General features: G+C 41.6%; 1 protein-coding gene across 1 annotated transcript in view; it reads right to left on the bottom strand.

Annotated features, from left to right (window-relative positions):
• THSD7A (thrombospondin type 1 domain containing 7A) overlaps positions 1–20,827 on the bottom strand; it is a 540,091-nt gene that overhangs the window by 160,344 nt on the left and 358,920 nt on the right. Inside the window, exons 9-10 of the mRNA XM_089776685.1 lie at positions 20,357–20,512; positions 17,752–17,964 (exon numbers count right to left, since the gene is read on the bottom strand). Of these exons, the coding sequence (XP_089632811.1) occupies positions 17,752–17,964; positions 20,357–20,512 (369 nt within the window). The remainder of the gene's footprint in view (positions 1–17,751; positions 17,965–20,356; positions 20,513–20,827) is intronic.

Below are 20,827 nucleotides of genomic sequence, written 5' to 3'. Positions count from 1 at the left end.
ATCACATGCCATCTTGGTAAAAAAGAAAAAGAAAGTTTGATGACAGTGCCATTGAGAATAAAATCAATTTTAGGCATGGGACTAAGTCAGATCAATATATCAAGCCAATAGGCCACTTTTAAACAGAATGAGGTGAGGAGAGATAAAGTGCTGATGGTGCTATAAAGAAACACAAAAGACACGATGCTGCTTTAAAGGGTTATTCTATCACTTGAAAATTACTAATATATTTATAAAAATGTTTGGCAAAACACTAATATGTGATTTTATAAAGATATCACAAATCCTGATGCAAGATATTTTGACAATAGCCCAGGGACAACAGGTTTTACTAAACCAAAGTGCTTTACAGAATTTCTATGGGAAAATATATTTTTACAATATTTTATAAAGACTTACTCCAGTTAGTTTCTAGAAAATGTAATAGAAATTCCATAAAGTTTAACAGAGTGAATGCATAAAACTTGCTTTGACCAAAATTCTTACACAATATTGGAAAAAAGCCAACAACCATGCCTTAAATATTTTCATTACTGGATATTCAGCCAGTTTTAGACTCTGTCAGAAGCAGGCAACAAGAGAAACTGCCAGCACAAGAAAGCTTCCACATGCCTTTTTACTGTAACAACTGACTGAGTGCAAAGTTTCAAGTATTTTTCCCCCCTATAATAAACCTCCAATCCCCTCACATTAGTGTGATAACAGAACAAAGGAAAGTCACTGAATTTAAACCAATTTTAATTAAATCCTAGTAATGTGCCTTAAGTCTGATTTTTGCAACTGAACTAGATTTGGATTCAGGATCTTGTTTATCAGGATTATTCAAATATGAGGGGAAATTTATAAACTTTATACTACAGATACTGAATACGATAAAGGAAATAATGGGGAAGATCGGAACAAAGGCAGCCATGGGAGAACAGCTCCCAGAATGCTGGTAGTATGCCACTAATTTCTACAGCTTATATTTTTAAACACAAATGCCTAAAGTTAGGGTCTTTACTCTACATTCAGGCAGCTGCCTAAAAATGGACTGATTTTACAGAGATGCTAAACTTCCATAACTATCAGTGACTTCAATGGGAGCTTCAGATGCCCAGTACCTTTGACAACCATGTTCATTTTGGTGCCTAAAAATGAATTTAGTAGCCTACCATTAAGCATCCAAGTTTGAACATTTTGCCCTAAATTCCCATGCCAAGGACTAGATTCACAAAAGGCCTTAGCTTTCTGAGTGCTACCTTAGGCACTGAAATCCAACACTGGGCATCACAAACCCCTCAGGCAGCATCTCTCCACCAAGTAGAGGGGGAAATTGAACCTGGTTGGTTTGGTTGGTGAAAGATAAACTTTTCAGCTTATTGTATAAGGTGGCTGTCGTCACCTCATTTGCATTCCTCCTGAAGACCCATTATCGTGACATCCACAAGAAGCGAGTCAATCAAGACATTTTTCATTATTGTAGTCCTATTTAGTTATGTTTACTTAAGAAACACAAATTACTTCAGAATTACATGCAACAAGTAACCAAATAAAATCTTTGCTGTTTGCATAGTTTAGTAACTCTCCTTCAATGCCTCAAGTTGTTTCAGCAGAACCTCAGTGTTATGAGCAGATTGTTCAACCATACTTCATTTGGAACTGGAAGCATGCTGTTTGGCGGCAGCAGCAGATACAGGTCTTTCCTTGAGGGCAGGGGACTGGACTTGATGATCTCTTAAGGTCTCTTTCTGTTCTAGTATTCTATGATTCTATGAAAATATTTAAAAGTTTTAATTTGTTTTGACAAGGCAAGTAAGCTGTTTCTATGCTTGTTTCATGTAAATTATGATGTTTTAAAGCAGCATTTTTCTTCTTCATAATAAAGTAGCAAAACTATAATAGCTATGTCTCATAGAAGAAGAAGCAGAGAAAGAAACTGATAAACAGTTCATGATAGCCCCAAACATCCTAGCTATTCAATACAGCAAAAACAGTTCAAAGAGTCTGTGCTTTATTTTATTATTATTATTATTTTTCCTCCTTTCATTTTTTTCACAATAGCATGATTTAAAGCAAAAATGGAAAACTTGAAAAGCATCAAACTGACTACCTTTAAAAATGTATGGATTAAAGAATTCTCCCTAGTTTTCACTCTTTGTTATTTGTATTAAGATGGAGCCTAGAAGCTCCACTCAAGACCAAGTCCCAGTTTCACTGGGTATTAAACAAACATAGAACTAAAGATTGTCCCTGCCTCAATCAGGAAATACTGATCTGTAAGATCAAAACAAGTATACCACCAAAACCATACATAAAATGCTGGGAGTGTCCATAATGGGGACCTTCACAGCTAAAATCATTGTGCCTTGACAAAAGACAAAAATATGGATTCTTCACTCACTCCAAAAAAAAAAAACCCCATAGAAGCCCTAGACCAGTTGTAGCCAGACAGACTGCCCCCCCCCCCCCCCCCCCCCCCCCCTCATCCATCTTATTTGCCTCTCTGAAGCATACAGGGCAGAGAAGGAGCAATAATATCAGCATAGTCTATGCTGGCTCATCTGATCCTGAGAAGCTGAAAACATAGATATGAGGAGAGAGCGATTAAGGCAATAAGCTGGCCTCGAGGCTGCAAGAAGTGGCCGGCTGGCACCTATGTTGATTCGAACACACACAGTCCCTGGGAGAGGAATTTCCCACTGAGAAAAGAATGTCCAGTACTTCCAATTTAATCATCTCAATTCTCTCATACAAGTGTAAATTAAGTTCACAACTCCCTTGTAAGAACTGGTCTCACAAAAGACAGACCAGCCCCATTTGGCATGACAGACAAGAAAGAGAAATACGTGACCCCATGGGTATATAAGATAGGTCCAGCACACACTCACTTGGAGTGTCATTCTACCCTCTACCTGCTGGTCGGGTTAGGTGTTTGACCTCCCGAGGTTCTATGGGGACGCCCACTTCGTATTTTCGTCTTTCCTAGGAATTGAGGGACCGGCCCTGGCCTGACATGCTGGAGTCGAGAGGCACAGAAGGGGGTAAAAATTGTACCTGGATGTGGTCCTCTGTCTTAAGTGTACACATAGAAAGAGTAAGCTGTTACTTGGTACCATTATTTCTATTTTTCTATCTTTATCTTCTTTGTAACCATTTTTAAGATCTATATTTTGCTAGTAGTTAAGAAATAGAACAATAGCCATTGCAACCATATAAGCTTCCTCAAATAAACCTGTAACTGTTTAAGTTTTAACCTGACTCCTTCAGTTGCTGTAATAGAACCAAGCACAATTTAAAAGAACTTCAGCCGGTCATAAAGGGACAGACATAGGGAGAGCTTGGGCGTTTGGATCTGTGTCACTCCCAGGTGACAAGATCCGTTGGGGCACCTTTTCAGCCTTTCCTAGGCTGCCTGCTGCGAAGGAACCCCTGTGTTCTAGCAGCTAAAATCTAAGGTGTAATAAGCTCTTCCTATATAACGGGGCGTCTGTTGGCCTGCTGGCCACCCTCTGCGATGGGACCCCGGTCCTAGCAGTAAAGACACAGACGTTAAACCTTTTCTCGGAAACATACACACACACACTGCCCTGACCGTCGGCTGACACCAGTGCAAATATAACCACTTCTCTCCACAAAGCCATGTGAGTGAGAGTCCTCACCATATAGTCTTTGAAAGCACATACCTAATGCTTACCCAATGGCCCACCCACAACCTGTGACCCTGCAACCAAAGATGCATTATGTAAACAAAACTTTGTTATGTACTTACTCAATATTAATTCTGTCTATAGGTAAAAAGCATGTTTTCAGTTAACTGCAACTCTGTCTCCAAAAGCAAACAACAAATTACACTAGAAGCAAAAGGTCCACTATACTATGAACTATATTTGATTGTAGTGGTTCCCAAACTTTTTACTAAGGTAACCCAGTAACTGCATGTTGTCTTTTTTTGCAACCCATCCAGGGTCCAAATTCAAGGGGGGTGTCCAAGATCACAGACTAGTGTCCCTCTCTTCCCTCTCTGGTGTTGCCTCCTTTTTGCCTGCTGAGGGGGTACCAGCACCACAATCCTAATCCCAGCATGAATATAGAGGGTAAATTTAGAAAGTGAGTCCACTTCACACTCACCCCACAGGGTGGTTCCTATCCAATGGAGCTGAGCTAGGCTCTGTGCTCCAGGCATTGCAGCCTGGCACTCAAGGCCACAGCACCACTCAGGTCATAACAGAGGGGTAGCCAGACCAAGTCCAAAAAGTTTTGCAACTACATTAACTAGTTTATAAATTCCAAAATAGAGACTGAGGACTAGCCCGATTGTCACACTGTGGAGGAGCTCAATTTCCAATATTCCCTTGTCCCACTCTCTGTGGCTTCCCCTCCATATTAGGTCTGCATTCCATCTAATCTAGAACCTTCCTGCACAAAGCACTAATTTATTGCAGCACCTAGATGTGGCTTTAGCAGAACAATGTATAGAACTAAAGAAGGTCCATCCCTGTCTCAAACAGGAAATACTGATCTGTAAGATCTATATTTAAGTACAACCTGCAAATTTGGGTTATCCCACCAAAAACAGGATATTGGGAGTGTCCATAATGGGAACTTCGCAGCTAAATTCTTTGTGCCTTGACAAAAGACAAACATCATTTTGGAAGTGATGGGACACACAGTGATGTGTTTTAAATCAGTCCACCAAAAGAAACTATATTATGACATACAAATACAAAGGCATCCATTCTGATCCAGGTTTTACTGAGGATGTTCACCCTCTTAATTCTAAGCTGAAAAACATGAAAAAGAATTGGGTTGACTGAATTAAAAAATATATTTAATCAGCATAAAGATCATCACATTGTAATCTCCTTCATATCAGTTCTATAATCATGAATCTTAAAACAGCACTATCCATTGAATGTTGTTAAAGAATTACAATCCTTTCATGAAATATACTATATATAGCAAACCTGGTTAACTACAAATGCTTTTCACAGTCCAGTACTATGAAATGTTTATTGCCATTTCATATCTTATTTAAGAGCTCCCATCAATGCTTCTAGAAACAAATCCTTATTTACACCAAATGTCCGATAGAGATAGTGGATAATTCTGTGTGGGTAGATAAATTAAGGATTTGGTTACAATGATCATGTCCTATTTGTTTTATTTTAAAGAATCCTACCAAAGAATGCTTCTATATTAATGCAACTTTAAATGCAGCATGGTGGTCAGCCAAAAAACCTGTCAGCCAGAAGAGAACATTCTTAATCAATCACTTAATGATATTACCTAAGAAATCTCATCTCATAAAACAATGACTACGGTGCACATAAACTCAGTTCCTGCAAGTATTATGTGGCTTGCTGAAAGCAACTGTAATTATTTCCTGTAGTTTTCTATAGATTGACTGGAGACAGTGGGCCATGGTCTGTACTAAGGCTACTACAGAACAAATTCAGTAATTTTGTGTAATTGAGCTCTGAATCTGATCCATGAAAACTTTTTAAAAATGACAATTGAAATTGCTGTAAAATGGATATTTTCCTCTTTCTTCTTTTTCTAAATAACCAGCACAAACAAAACCACACACCGATATTTTATTCTATAATGCTGGACCAATATGTATGACTGTCTGAATGAATAAATATAGAAGAAGCAGAGTCTTTAAACACTAACCCTACTCACAAAACTTTTGTCTATGTTACTATTCTTACCCATTATGGAATTGAACCAATGCTCATTGATATCTGTGGAAGCCTTTCCACTGATTTCAGAGAGTTGGATCAAGCTCTAAATGTACAGGAGGTAAAAAGTTCCAAACCAATAAAAGTATTTTAAGTGCAACCATTACAATACAAAAAAGGTTAACTGACATCATAAAGAAGCCTTTTACCTCCCTTAAAAAGAAAATTGACTGGAAGTGGTGAAAAGCCTAATACTGTAGTAACAGATTCAGACAAAATGCAGAAATCAGTCATGAAGCAATAGTTAAAAAAAAAACCACTACAGTACAATGAAAATTCAAGTCTTTGTGCATCTTATCTTACTATCAAAGAAAGTACCATACAGCGCCATAAAGAGAAACTAAGTACATCAGAGAATCGTTGAATAAAAAAGTGGGTCTACAACAAAAGAAAAACGTTTAAATATTCAGAATTATCATGTATCAGAACAGTAGGCGTGTTAGTCTGTATCTGCAAAAACAGCGAGAAATCTTGTGGCATCTTAAAATAGGGATGGGGAACCTATGGCCCAGGGGCCAGATCTAGCCCCCAGTTTGCCTAGATCCATCCCCTGACACTTGGGGCTCCCCCCCCCCCACGTCAGGGAACTGGCACCGGTACTCCAGCCCCATGGGCACACTGAGGGCTTTGAGTGGCAGTGCCAGCTTTCTGCCATGGGGGGATGGGAGAGAGATGCAAACCTCACAGGCTGCAGTCAGGCAAATCAGGGACAGATCCAACACACAGGCTCTGCCTGGTGGAAGGAGGGGAGAAGAAGCAGCTCCACATGCTGTTGCTCCCCCCTTCCTCCTCCTGGCTGGGAAAATGGCAGCGCAGCAAAGAGCTGCCTGGAGGCTTTACGCCCACCGCTCTGATTGGCTGTAATCATGGCCAATAGGAGCAGCAAGGGCTGCTGGCTGAAAGCAGTGAAGGACACGGAGCTATGTGCATACCTGGAAACCTGCATCAGGTAAGCACTCCCCCATTGTCCAGGCCCTGTAACCCCACCCCACTCCAATACCCTTCTGCCTGCCCATTTTGCCCACCCCCAACTCACTCCTGAACTCATTTTTGGCCTCATCCTGGAGCCCAGAGGGGCCCACAAAATTCAGAGGCCTCATCCATGAGGGTTTTTTAAGTTTCTCACTTCTGTGTGGCTCCTGAGTGATTTTTCTGTGGGCCAGTGGTCCCCGACCCAAAAAAGTTCCCTACTCCTGTCTTAAAGACTATCAGATACATTTGGACATAAGTTATCATGGGCATCTGATGAAGTGGGTCTTTGCCCATGAAAGCTTAACCCCAAATAAATCTGTTGGTCTTTATAGTATCACACGACTTCTAGTTGGTTTTGTAGAATTGTCATGTAGCTTAGAGTCATGACTTCTATTCTTGATGACATGTGTATGTGGATGGATGGCTGATGGTTGTGGTGTTTTTAATAATGTGGTCACAAGGCCCATGATGAATCTGCCCTCCCCCCAAAATGAGGCATCTTCCATCAAGCATAGCACAGTTATACAAAACGATGCCTCTATGTTAAAAAGATTTCAGATCAATAGTTTATTCACAGACTTCTGTAACTGTCCTTTATGTAGTTTTTTATGATATGGGTAAGTTAACTTTAGTTTGACTATAAATACAGTTAAAAACTTTTTCACATACGTATCAGAGCAAATGGAATTTGATAGGGTAATTCTGCAGGCACATATAATAGGATACTAAATTTTTCACCTCTGACTCCCTTGCAGGTCTATTGTGCATCAGTTTTAACTGAACATGGGCTCTATTTAGTGTTTTGGGTCAAACAAGCAGGCAATTTCAGAGAGCGGTCAGGACTATGTCACAGAGATCATTACAACTGGTACCCGGGCAGGCAGTTTCAGCAGAAACCCCAGGAAGTGAATGAACACAATGAATGAACCACTTTCTTTTTACTATTTGGATTTATCTATGCTAGGAAATTCTGTGGCCATTTTTTAGTAGTGGGGCCAGCAATAAGGGAAACTCTGATAAAGACCTACAGGATAGGAAAACATGAAGAAAAAACTGTTTGTGCCCTGTTTACACTAGAATTTGCACTTATACCAAAAATTATTAGCAAATTTTCTAGTGTAGACAAGGTTTTGGGAGGCTAAAGAAACATTGACAGAAAAGATAGCACTGACCACGCTGTGTCTGAGTGGTAGATGAATATAGAGGAATTCACTTTACACCACTGTCTGACCAGAACTTATCAACTGCATTAAATCCAGTTAAATTTAAATATATATCTATTTTAAGGGCAAAAACGCTTATCTGCAATAATACCATGTAATCTCTACACAGAAGTTTAACATTTAAGTAACTTTGTTATTCACAGAGGTTAATCTCAAGAACAGAAAATTCTTCACCCATCATCACAGACATCTATCAAAACAATTTATAGGAGATAAAATTTTGATCAGGCTTGATCTAATTTTGCTGCTGTCGCATGAGAAAACAGTTTTCCTGAAACAACTCTTTTATAAGAAGCATTGATACAAAGTCTGAGAAGCCAGAATAAACATTTTTTTAAAAAGGGTTGAAGTTCTATTTCTATACCACCATACATCTAAATTCATTATAATCCAAACCATGACAACCTGAGGTTACTGACTGTCAGATTTTTCAGCCTGAATGAAAATTTTGATTACTTCAATCTGCTGTGCAAAGAGAATGACAATCACAGGCCTCCAGCAGTAACAATGAAGGATAATCTATTGTCTCAAAGGCTGTAATGGCTCCTATCTTTCCAAAAAATGGAATAAACTCATCCTAATTATATGAAATGCCCCTACGAATAGTTATTTGCTTCTAATTATAAAATCAGAGGCCTCAAGTTGAAAAATGATATCCCAGCTAATTGTATTTCAAACACATTTAGTGATGCAAGAACCAGCAAAAAGAGAAGATACTGATGAGTTTTATAATATGGCTTATGATAAAACAATGAATTTACCATGCAACATATATAGTTAAATCTAAAATAACAGTTTATTTCAATGCATAATGCAGAAGCCTAAGGAAAAAATACATATACATTTTAAAGTATGTAAGCTCCTTTCACCAATTCCTCTGTTGGAGAGGTTGATTTAAGCTCTAGCTTTTTAATTTGAGTTTAAGTCACAGCCATCTTTAGACAGGGAAAGCTAGATGGAAATTGTTTAAGAAGAGAAAGAATTTTCAAGGAAGAAAATTTGTTGAGCTTCAGTTCCATACAACAAACTTTGATGCTGATTAATATTTTCTCCTAATGTTGTTTCTTCTCCATTGTGTCATTCAGAGTTGCCAAGTTTTCTGAAACTCAGCATGTGCTTTTTAGGTCACACAAGCTCTAAGTATTGAATTCACATACAATCATGAACTTCCACTGATCGTCAGTGCACACTTCCCCAGCCAGTCTGGGAAGAGGTGTATGACATGGAGCTGGTTCTAGAAGCACCTATGAGTGCTTTCTGGGGGGATAGTTAAGGGAGGGGTGGGAGCTGTTTGGAAGTCTCTTGGCAGGGGAGGATGGGCAGTATTATCTGCAAGCAGTTTGGGGCAGCAAGATGGAGGATACCTGGGAGAGGCAGCGGACCCCTCACTTTCAGTTACCACCTCCACTTGTTGCTGATGCCATCTTTTTTCTACCCCTGCCCTTCTGCCAGGAATGGAGGTAAAGAGGCTGCTTGTATAGCAGGCACAACAGCAGTCAGTGGTGACCAGGAAAAGGAGCTGCAAGTAATTTCTGCAACTCACCTCAACACATAATATCTCAGCAGGATGCAGGCTGCATTACAGATCCTCTTGTGTACCACAGGGAATGAATTATACTTGACAGCTTTGGTCATTAGATCATGTTGCTTTACTGTAATCATACAATTCATAAGAAATGTACAAACTAATTCCCAAGACCAAAGCGATGCAGTGCACCTTGGTGGAAAATATAATTAAATCTGTAAAGCTTGATCATGGCTACTATTAAAATCTGAGGAAAAATATGTATAAAATTTCAATTCAGTATGACAGGCATCAGCATGAGACATTACAATTATCCTTTACCAGGAAAGCAATATGCAGCATGTAAGAGAAATCAGAAAACCATGGCAAAGAGATAGTTCTAAACAACTGTTGTCTAGGCAGAAGAAAGTCAGTGCTGGAGTGCAATAACTGGACAAAACACAAAAGTAGCCAACCATGTGTAGCCAGACACGAACCCCATCTTGTCCCCCCACCCCCCCCCCCCCAGAGAGCAAGAGAAAGGCAGTCAGTCTTTGATGCCCTGGGAACGCAGGTGTGCTGCCTGTCCCTGACTCTACCATAAACAGAAACCAGACAGTAAATGGGCTAGCTGACGACCCGGAGCCTCCCGTCGCCCTGATGGCTAGTACCAGAAATTGACACGCCTGCACTGTCCCAGGAGAGGAATTTAAAATTGGAATTTAGGTGACAATCTGAGGCACTATCCTAGATAGAGATGTTGATAGAGAAGGTTTTGGAATAAATGGATAAACTAAACAGTAGTAAGTTACCAGTGCAATTTCGAGGCTGGTCCTACGCTTCCTTACCAGCAGCAGCACTTGGGAAAATTCTCACTGTGGAAACGTGAGGCTTTGCACTACTTTGTGGCTCCTGATAGCCATGTTTCCTAGTGCTAAATATTGTAAACTTGGATGCCACTCTGGAGATAAATAGTAAATATTCTTGAATATCCTTCAACTTTCTGGGGTCCATTCCTGATGGGCCACAAATAATATTTCTAACTCCCCTCTGCAATTTTAATCATTTAAAAATTTTTTAAAAATTACTTTGAAAAACAGGTTTTAATTTTTACAAGCAAAATGCTAAGAAAATAAGGAATCTCATGATTTTGTTTTACTTGGTGGACTGATTGTGTAGGGTGAGAGAGACAAGAAGAGGAATAAAGAAAAAGGGTAGAATCATGCAGCAAGAGAACCAAAGAGAGGTAGCAGTGAAAAAGAGAAGGAGCAGTAATAACAGAAGTGCAGGAGGAGCAGATCAGAGGAATTAACTCATAAACAGTATGCAAAGTTCCAGGGAAGCTACATAGCCATGGTCTACACTAGGGAGTTATTTCGAAAGAACTCCCCTTACTTTGAAATCACAAGCGGAGCGTCCATACTACCAAGCCTGTTATTTCAAAATAAAGGGCTAGTTATTTTGAAATAACAACTCCTGCTTTCCATGAGGAAAAATGCTTATTTCAAAAGTTATTTCAACTTCCAAAAGTGGATGCTCCACTGCTGCTATTTCAAAATAACTACTCCCCACCACAGTCATTCAAAGTAATTACTCTTCAGTGCTTCTTGGGGCTCTAAGTTGAGGTAGCACGTCCACATTAAGGGAACCTACTTCAGACCAATTTCAAAGCTTCCCTGTATGGGGACACGCTATTTCAAAATAAGTTATTTCAAAATAATTTCCCAGTGTAGACAATCCCTTATTGTTACCTGCCACCTCTGTATGAAGGTTATGAGTAGCAGTGGTGATGCAGAGACATTGCTCCTGTGGAGTCACCCTCACCAACAGTGCCAAGTGTGACACTCCCCAGCTCTGCCTCAGATCCCTTCTGATAAAGAAGAGGAGCAGGAGCTACCACATCCATCTCCTGGTTCCTTAACCACACCTGTATCTGCACCATGGAAGAGCTTACCTCAGAAAAGGTGAGTGGGCCCTTCAGAAGAAAAGGATGCCCATTGAGCAGCTGAAGGTGGCCCTGCAGGAGAGGGAGAAGGCAGCGACAGAAAAAAACAGCATAGTGGCCAAGCAGGAGAAGAACCTGGTTACAGGGTGCAGGCATCCTTCCAATGGATAGCAAGATGTAGGGTCATCTTTTTTCTTCTGGATTCTCTAGGATACTATTCTACAGTATCAGCACTGCTACTGAACCCCACATAGGAGACAGGTCTTACTGATCATGAGTGAAGTACAGATTAGGGATGTTAGATATCTTGTATTTTAGTAATAGTGTAGCCGCAATAAATGTTACTAAAATACTCCCCGAAAGCAGGGCTGGCAGCCAGTGCTCTCCCAAACTCCAGCCCCACTCCTAGGGAGCCCCCTGCTAACCTGTACTGCGGCCTCTGTATCAGTGGGCAGCAACCCATGTTTGCGGGGGGCCTGAGTATCCCATGGAGCAGCCTCTGTGCACAGCGAGCCTGGGACCACTGCGGACAGAGACTCTTCTGAAGTAGCAGCCTCTGTCAATGGGGGGCCCAGGCTCCCTGCAGAGAGAGGCTGCTTCAGCATTCCACCCTGCCACCCTCAGAGGTGGGGTGCCTCTCCTCTAAGCTGGTGCTTGTAAGGAGTCAGTTTCTAAGTCAGCTCCTACCTGTCTCCCCTGCTGCTTCTGTGGAAAGCAGGTTTGTATGTGGTTACGTGTGAATATGCATATATCAGAATAGTGTTACATTTTCAATAAAGATGGCATTTTGCCTTATCCCTTTAAAAAGATCCTGTGACATTCTTTCAAGTATAACAGTATCCTACATCATTACAGATAACTGGCAGCGCTACCTCGTGACAGCCAAGAGACATCCTAAAAGCTTCTTTTTCACCTCCTGAATTATACAGTTTATGTCTATGCAATCCATGCCCACTATCCAGCCTCTGCACAAACCTACACAGAAGCCAGACTAATCACTGGTGAAAAGACAAATGCACTCACATCAGCAAACTATAGGTGTATACTACTCAGCAACAAACTACACTGATCAACAACAATTCAGTAAGGTTCAGAGAAAAACACAGAGTAAATATCTGAAAACAAGCAATCCCAACTCCCCTCCAATTTAAATTCTGTCCTAAGTCCATCACTAAGGACCTGATCCAGAGCTCATTCAAGACAACAGAAGTACACCCATCGACTTCAGTGGCCTTTGGATCAGGGTCAAACAAAGAACTGCCCACCTCTCTGTAAAAGGCTATGGTTAAGTGATTCAACCACATGCTCCAAGATATATTATCGTTACAATAATCCAGATAGGGACAAGAAAATCTACACTATTGAAAAACATACTGAACAGATCAAAAGTTATGGAAGAGAAAACAAATTCTGCCCTCTACCACTAAAGAAAAGAAGAGAAACGTAAAATAAAGTAAAATGAAAAGTATGGGGTTTTTTTCCTGTTTGCAGATTGCACTGAATTTTTATGACAAACTTCATTATCAGAATTGGCAAGCAAAAATATTCATGTATGGCAAAGGGACATTTTTCATCAAAATTAGTTTTCATAGGAAAGAACTGTACTATTAGGCTTTGTCTAGACTACGCCAAAGTTTTGAAAGAGGATATGCAAATTCTGCAGGAATTTGCATATCTTCTTCAGATCTCACTTTTCACAGCAGAGCTTTTGAAAGTGAAAGTAGTCGAGATGTGTTTTTTTCAGCAACCGCCCCCCTCTTTTCGAAAAGCCACTCTTCCTCAAAAAATGAGGTTTACGTGGCTTTTCGAAAAAGGGGGAGTTTGCCGAAAAAAATGCATGCCAGCAACTTTCACTTTCGAAAACTCTTCTTTCGAAAGTGAGATCAGAAGAAGATATGCAAATTCCCGTGAAATTTGCATATCCTCTTTCAGAACTTGGGCGTAGTCTAGACGAGCCCTTATTGTGGAGAAAGGACAGGAAGGGAACTCTTGTATAAAAGAATGTTGCTGTGCAAGGAGAATAAAATATAAATCATGTTTTTATGTCATTCTACATTATCAGTTTCCTTCCAGGGATGAAAACTGTTAGGTACTAAACACAGAATCCTCTTTGCTATGAACATAAAAATGAAAATTATATTGTATTTTCTCAGTTTTCTCAACTGAGCCCCAAACTCAATTCTGAAACAAAACATAGAGCTAAAGCTCAAACCTAGATCCAGAGTTTGCACAAGTAATCAATTCCAACTCCCTGTGCCCAGTTTAATTACAAAACAACATTTGGTGCAGCTTCTAAATGCTTAACTGGTGATCTCTTGGTTAATCCTATATACGGTATTTACAGGTCTTTGCTTTACTGTAGCCAGTAAACAGATATCATCTTTCTCTCCAAATGCAAACGGATGGACATTATACCAAATGGACTGAAGGTGAAAAATCCATTGCTATCTACATACTGCACAGACTACAGTGAGAGATTATGCCATATACTATCCAAAAAACTGAGGAACCACCTGATCAGCATCCTGTACAGCAAACAGGAAAACATCAAAAAAGAGCTCTCCAATCTGGAGTCTCTCATAAAACACCAACCTTTTGCACAAATGGACTTTACTAAAACAAGACAGGAGATCTACATTACACACTTCACTTCTCTACAGAGGAAAAAGGACTGTAAGCTGTCTAAAATCCTACCTGCCACATGGGGCCACAACAATGGTACCCCTAACTCACCCAGCAATATCGTCAACCTCTCCAACTACACACTCAGCTCGGCAGAAGAATCTGTTCTATCTCGGGGACTCTCTTTTTGCCCCGCCACCCCTACTAACATGATACAGTTCTGCGGTGATCTAGAAGCCTACTTTCGCCGTCTCCGTCTCAAGGAATACTTCCAACACGACACTGAACAGTGCACTGACACACAGATACCTTCCCACCAACAGCACAAGAAGAAGAACTCCACATGGACTCCTCCTGAGGGCCGAAATGGCAGTCTGGACCTCTACATAGAATGCTTCCGCCGACGTGCACAGGCAGAAATTGTGGAAAAACAGCATCGCTTGCCTGGTAACCTCAGTCGTGCAGAACGCAATGCCATCCACAGCCTCCGGAACAACTCTGACATTATAATCAAAGAGGCTGACAAAGGAGGTGCTGTTGTCATCATGAACAGGCCTGACTACCTAAAGGAGGCTGCCAGACAACTCTCCAATACCAAATTCTACAGGCCACTTTCCTCAGATCCCACTAAGGAATATACTAAGAAACTGCACCATCTGCTCAGGACACTCCCCAAACAAACACAGGAACAAATCGACACACCTTTAGAGCCCCGACCAGGGTTGTTCTATCTATTACCCAAGATCCACAAACCTGGAAATCCCGGACGCCCCATCATCTCGGGCATTGGCACTCTTACTGAAGGACTGTCTGGCTATGTGGACTCTCTGCTCAGACCCTACGCCACCAGCACTCCCAGTTACCTTCGTGACACTACGGATTTCCTGAGAAAACTACAATGCATAGGTGATCTTCCAGAAAACACCATCCTAGCCACCATGGATGTAGAGGCTCTCTACACAAACATCCCACATGCAGATGGAGTACAAGCTGTCAGGAACAGTATTCCTGATGATGCCACAGCACAACTGGTGGCTGAACTCTGTGAATTTATCCTCACACACAACTATTTCAGATTTGGTGACAACATATACCTCCAGACCAGTGGCACTGCTATGGGCACCCGCATGGCCCCACAATACGCCAACATTTTTATGGCTGACCTGGAACAACGCTTCCTCAGCTCTCGTCCACTTACACCCCTTCTCTACCTACACTACATCGATGACATCTTCATCATCTGGACCCATGGGAAGGAGACTCTGGAAGAATTTCACCATGATTTCAACAGCTTCCACCCCACCATCAACCTCAGCATGGACCAATCTACACGGGAGGTCCATTTCCTGGACACCACGATACAAATAAGTGACGGTCATATCAATACCACCCTATACAGAAAACCTACCGACCGCTATACTTACCTGCATGCCTCCAGTTTCCATCCCGGACACACCACACGATCCATTGTTTACAGCCAAGCACTGAGGTACAACCGCATATGCTCCAACCCCTCAGACAGAGACCTACACCTACAAGACCTTCAACAAGCATTCTGTAAACTGCGATACCCACACGAGGAAGTGAGGAGACAGATTGACAGAGCCAGACGTGTACCCAGAAGCCTCCTGCTACGGGACAAGCCCAAGAAAGAAACCAACAGAACACCACTGGCCATCACCTATAGTCCCCAGCTAAAACCTCTCCAACGCATCATTAGTGATCTTCAGCCCATCCTGGACAATGATCCCTCGCTCTCACAGGCCTTGGGAGGTAGGCCGGTCCTTGCCCACAGACAACCCGCCAACCTGAAGCATATTCTCACCAGCAACTACACACCGCACCATAATAACTCGAACTCAGGAACCAATCCTTGCAACAAACCTCGGTGCCAACTCTGCCCACATATATACACCAGCAACACCATCACAGGACCTAACCAGATCAGCCATACTGTCACTGGTACATTCTCCTGCACATCCACCAACGTAATATATGCCATCATGTGCCAACAATGCCCCACTGCTATATACATCGGCCAAACAGGACAGTCCCTACGTAAAAGAATCAATGGACACAAATCTGATATTAGGAATGGCAACATACAAAAACCTGTAGGGGAACACTTCAATCTTCCTGGACACACAATTGCAGATCTAAAAGTAGCCATCCTGCAGCAAAAAAACTTCAGGACCAGACTTCAAAGAGAAACTGCTGAGCTACAGTTCATCTTTAAGTTTGACACAATCAACTCTGGATTAAACAAAGACTGTGAATGGCTTGCTAACTACAAAAGCAGCTTCTATTCTCTTGGAATTCACACCTCCAGATCAGCTGCTAGAAGGGGGCCTCATCCTCCTTGATTGGATCCACCTGGTCATCTCCAGCCTGATCCTGGCCTGCATATTTATTCCTGCCTCTGGAAATTTCCACTACATGCATCTGACGAAGTGGGTCTTTGCCCACGAAAGCTTATGCTCCTACACTTCAGTTAGTCTATAAGGTGCCACAGGACTCCTCGTCGCTTTTGCAGATTCAGACTAACACGGCTACCCCTCTGATACTTGTAGCCAGTACAATTATTTTAATGTATATGCAGCTCTGAGTAGACTGTAACATTACTAATAAACACTCTCAACATTCATACAGGAGCCTTTTGCAGATTAATATATTTTAAATGTGTAGCTTGAATTGTTAAGACTTAATATTCTCTCTCTCTCTCTCTCTCTCTCTCTTCCCTCTTCTCCCCGCCTGTCTGCTTTCATTTATTATAGCTAGATGGGCAAGTGAGGAAAAGTGATGCATGTCACAGGTTGTCAAACCAACTTCATAGCACACATCACATACTTTGTTTTTTAATACAAAGAGATTATCTAGCTCCCAGATATTTCTAACAACAAGGCACTTTACTTTGCTCACCCTTAATATTTATGTGTATTGCTCAGTGGGACAAATTTATCAGTGAAATTACATCAGTGAATTCAGCGAAGTTGACCCATTGAGCAATAACTCCATGTCTTCTTGTTCATTTTTCATTTATTGTTTATTTTCAGCTTCTCTTTCTCAAGAGGCCACTAAAGAGGATTCCTCTGAAAAAAAATCTATGGAAAGAAGAGCCCAGTACTACATCATTTGGTGGCCACACCATACATGGCCAATATATGAAGAACAATGAATTCTAATTGAAAGGCTTCACCACAAACATTGACTATCCTGAGCGAAATCAGGAATATTACATTTTCACTCTCAATCTGTGAGGGTATGTCTACACTAGTCCCCTAGTTCGAACTAGGGAGGCTAATGTAGGCATTCAAAGTTGCAAATGAAGCCCAGGATTTAAATATCCTGGGCTTTATTTGCATGTTCCTGTTGGGTCACCATTTTTAAATGCCACTAGTCCGGACTAACTGCCCGCGGCTACACGCGGCAGTCAAACGTTAACTTGAACTAAGTCCTTAGTTCGAGTTAACTGTTATACCTAGTGGAATGAGGTGTAACAGTTAACTCAAACTAAGGACTTAGTTCAAGTTAACGTTTGACTGCCACGTGTAGCCGCGGGCAGTTAGTCCAGACTAAGGGGATTTAAAAATGGCGGCCAGACGGGAACATGCAAATAAAGCCCAGGATATTTAAATCCCGGGCTTCATTTGCAACTTCGAATGCCTACATTAGTCTCCCTAGTTCGAACTAGGGGGATAGTGTAGACATACCCTGAGACAAGTGACTGACTAAAACCACACATTTGTTGAGCGAACATCTTACCATCGCTGTTGATACAGACCACCTCTGGAACTTGAGTGCCAGGTCCACATTGCTTCTCATTGTCTGGTATGCACTCTTCTAGTTTCACTATTCGCCAGTCATAGCAAGAGGGCTCCTCACATGGGATAGCTTCAAGAAGATGAGGGCAATTTCCTGTCCCTCCAGTACCTCCTGTAGGTTCATTAGTGATGGACCGCTTCCTTAATTTAAAACCTGAAGTGAGAGTAAAAACAAGACAAAAATATAGTAAAAGATAAAATGAAAAGCATTTGTATCTGCCAAAAGCTGAGTGAAGGGTTCTGTGTTTCTTCTGTAATAGTCAACTGCATATTTAAAGCAATAAAGGCAGCTGTGTTCTTTACTCTGCTGAGACAGCAGATGTCGTGAACCTGGAACAAACAGTTCACTGAAATGATTTGGAATGTGTCCTGGTTAAACCCCTTTTTGTCCCTTTGGAGTACCCCTCTTAGGTGAATGCCTGGTGTCTGGCACTTCATTCTGAGTGGAACCACAGGTCCAACCACTCTGTCTTGGGTTGGGACTCTTGGCTGAAGCCCTCCCCCCCGCATTCCCAACCCATGTTAAGACTGCTTACACATTTCTACACGCTTCATGTCCAAAAGAGGCATAGAGAGTCTGCAACAGAGGCCCTCTGTTTTGACAAACTCAAGCAGTAGGGGGCAGAAGCCCCAAGCCAGGTGCCCCATGTACTGACTGCAGCCACGAGAGGAGGGGGGGGACAGGAAGCCTGGGCTCCAGCTGCAGCTGTGAGGGGCAAAAGCCTCTAGCCCAAGTGGGGGCAATGTGGAGCAGAAGCCCTGAGCTGGGAACCAAGGGAGGAAGGACAGAAGCCCGGAACACAGCTCTGGGGCTGCTGCAGGGTAGACGTGAGGATGTGCCACCCTCGTTTCTGTGCTGCCTCCAGAAGTGGGTCATTTTCTCTTTAAGAGTGGCCGTGCAGGGAAATGGTAACTCCTGTCCCTCCCCATGTGGCCAGACTATAAGAAGCACCGGGAGAACAAAGAAGGGATTATTTCATGGTCTTTGACACATTTTTCATGGCCATGAAATTGGTAGGGTCCCAAGAGTAAACCCTATAATTACAAAACAATAAATAAGAGATATGCAACAGATTGCAGCTCAGTCCATATAATCAGCTATTTGTAACAATTTCATGCTCAAAACCATGGTAGTATAGATGCCATTTATCTGCTGAATAACACCTACAGTCCTATCAGGGAGGGAAGGGATGGAGTGTTCTCAGAAAGGTTTGCACTTTTTCAGAAGGGTATTAAAACCCTCTGCTTACACAGAGCTAAAAGTCTGGTCTGCATCTTACCACCCTTACATTTTCTACATGTTGAAACATTGACAATACATATTTAAATACATGGAAAATAAAGTGTAAGTTTCCTGATAGCCATGTCTTCACATTTAAAAATGTCTTAAAGGGAGCTGGCATTTTTAGCAAGTGTCCAAATTTGAAACACAGACATACCCACACCCACAAATACCTATCAAATATTTGTATGGTAAAACAACAGATAAGTAACATAAATAGCAGCACTAAGAATAGGCAACCGCGTGTTAGCCTAATGACTGCTCCCCCCACCCCCGGGCCTCAAATTTTTGAAATGGTCCCTGCCAAAAAATTATTGCCCACCCCTGGGTTACACACTTACCCAATTACCCACTTTTTAACATCACTAGTAAGAAGAGTACTCTGCAAATGAAATCTCCTGCTCTAACATTTAGCCTAATAGTCTACTGGAAAATTTTTAAGGCAGTCTTGACTTGTAAATTCCAGAATGGCTTGGGAAGTTCTGACTTCAGAGACTGCAGCTCTTTTTTTCTTGTGACACAGTCACAATATATACTGTGATCTGGAGAGATATTCAAGCTGGATCCCCCTCAATTTAAGAAGAAGCCCTGAGCTTTGTAATTGTCCAGTAATAGCTGAGATCGGTCAACCTACAGAAATTACTAGAAAATCCATCTCTTTTCCAAGGCTTTTGAGAAAGAAGGAGAACCCTGAGAGGTGTTATTTAAAGGGTGGATTATATGGGTTGGGGTTTGGGGGGGGGGGGTTGGCTGGTTATTTTCTGAGTTTGAAGGCTATTGCATGCTCTCTTGCTGGTATAAATATGACTATTATTGTATTGTCAAAGATGCCTAAAAATTGGAATTTTTTTTCAAGTATTGTTTACAAATGAAGTAACAATGTTGTTTTTGTTTTAAAAAGCAGGTACAGTAAAACTCCAATAGTCCGGCACTCCTGATAGTCCGGCATCAAAATGACAAGAGCCTAGTGAGTGAGCTTCGGCAAAAAATGAGTCACAAGGTAACAGCGGCAGCAGCTGAACTGAGCAAAAAGGGTAAAAAAGGCTTAAAACTAAAACATTACAGTATACTGTATACAGTATGTACAATAAAAAGGGTTTAGAACACTTTATATACAGTATATAATGTATACAGTATATATATATATAACCAGCTTATAGTACCTCCTGATAGTCCGGCGTACAGTATTTGATAATCCGGCACCACCTAGGTCCCATAGGTTCCGGATTATCGGAAGTCTACTGTATTTAAAATGTGTACATACCTTTTCTGGCTTGCTGGTCATCACAGCTTTCATAGGTGCATGGTCCCCAAGCTGTCCAAGCTGACACTTCGCATTCTGTTGGACAAGGTATATGGCACAATTGGGTGGTGCTGGGTATAGGTCCTGTGCACAGTTGCCGACTCACAGGCTTGGAAGCTGCGTATAAGAAAGATGACAGATGACATACCTTTACCACTTGCATAATGTTCTGCCTCAAGTTGACACCACTACTCTTCGGTCAGAAAATCTTCTGTCTCATCATTTTGATCTGATGAAGTAAAACTACTCCCCTAAAATAAACTTAGGGAACTCACTGCCTGGACTGAATCAAACCAGGTTATGTGGAATCAGGAAGATTCCACAAACACTGGCATATTCTCTAGGACTTAGCTCTTGCAGTTAATGAATGGAGTATTGGGCCCCTATGAAATTCAGCACTCTGCTCTCTTACTGAGTGCCTCTTGACTGGAA

The sequence above is a fragment of the Pelodiscus sinensis genome, chromosome 2, assembly GCF_052426305.1.
Source record: "Pelodiscus sinensis isolate ZL-2025 chromosome 2, ASM5242630v1, whole genome shotgun sequence".
Taxonomy (NCBI): Eukaryota; Metazoa; Chordata; order Testudines; family Trionychidae; genus Pelodiscus; species Pelodiscus sinensis.
The sequence above is the reverse complement of the archived record's forward strand: the minus strand, read 5'-3'. Positions and strand labels throughout refer to the sequence as shown.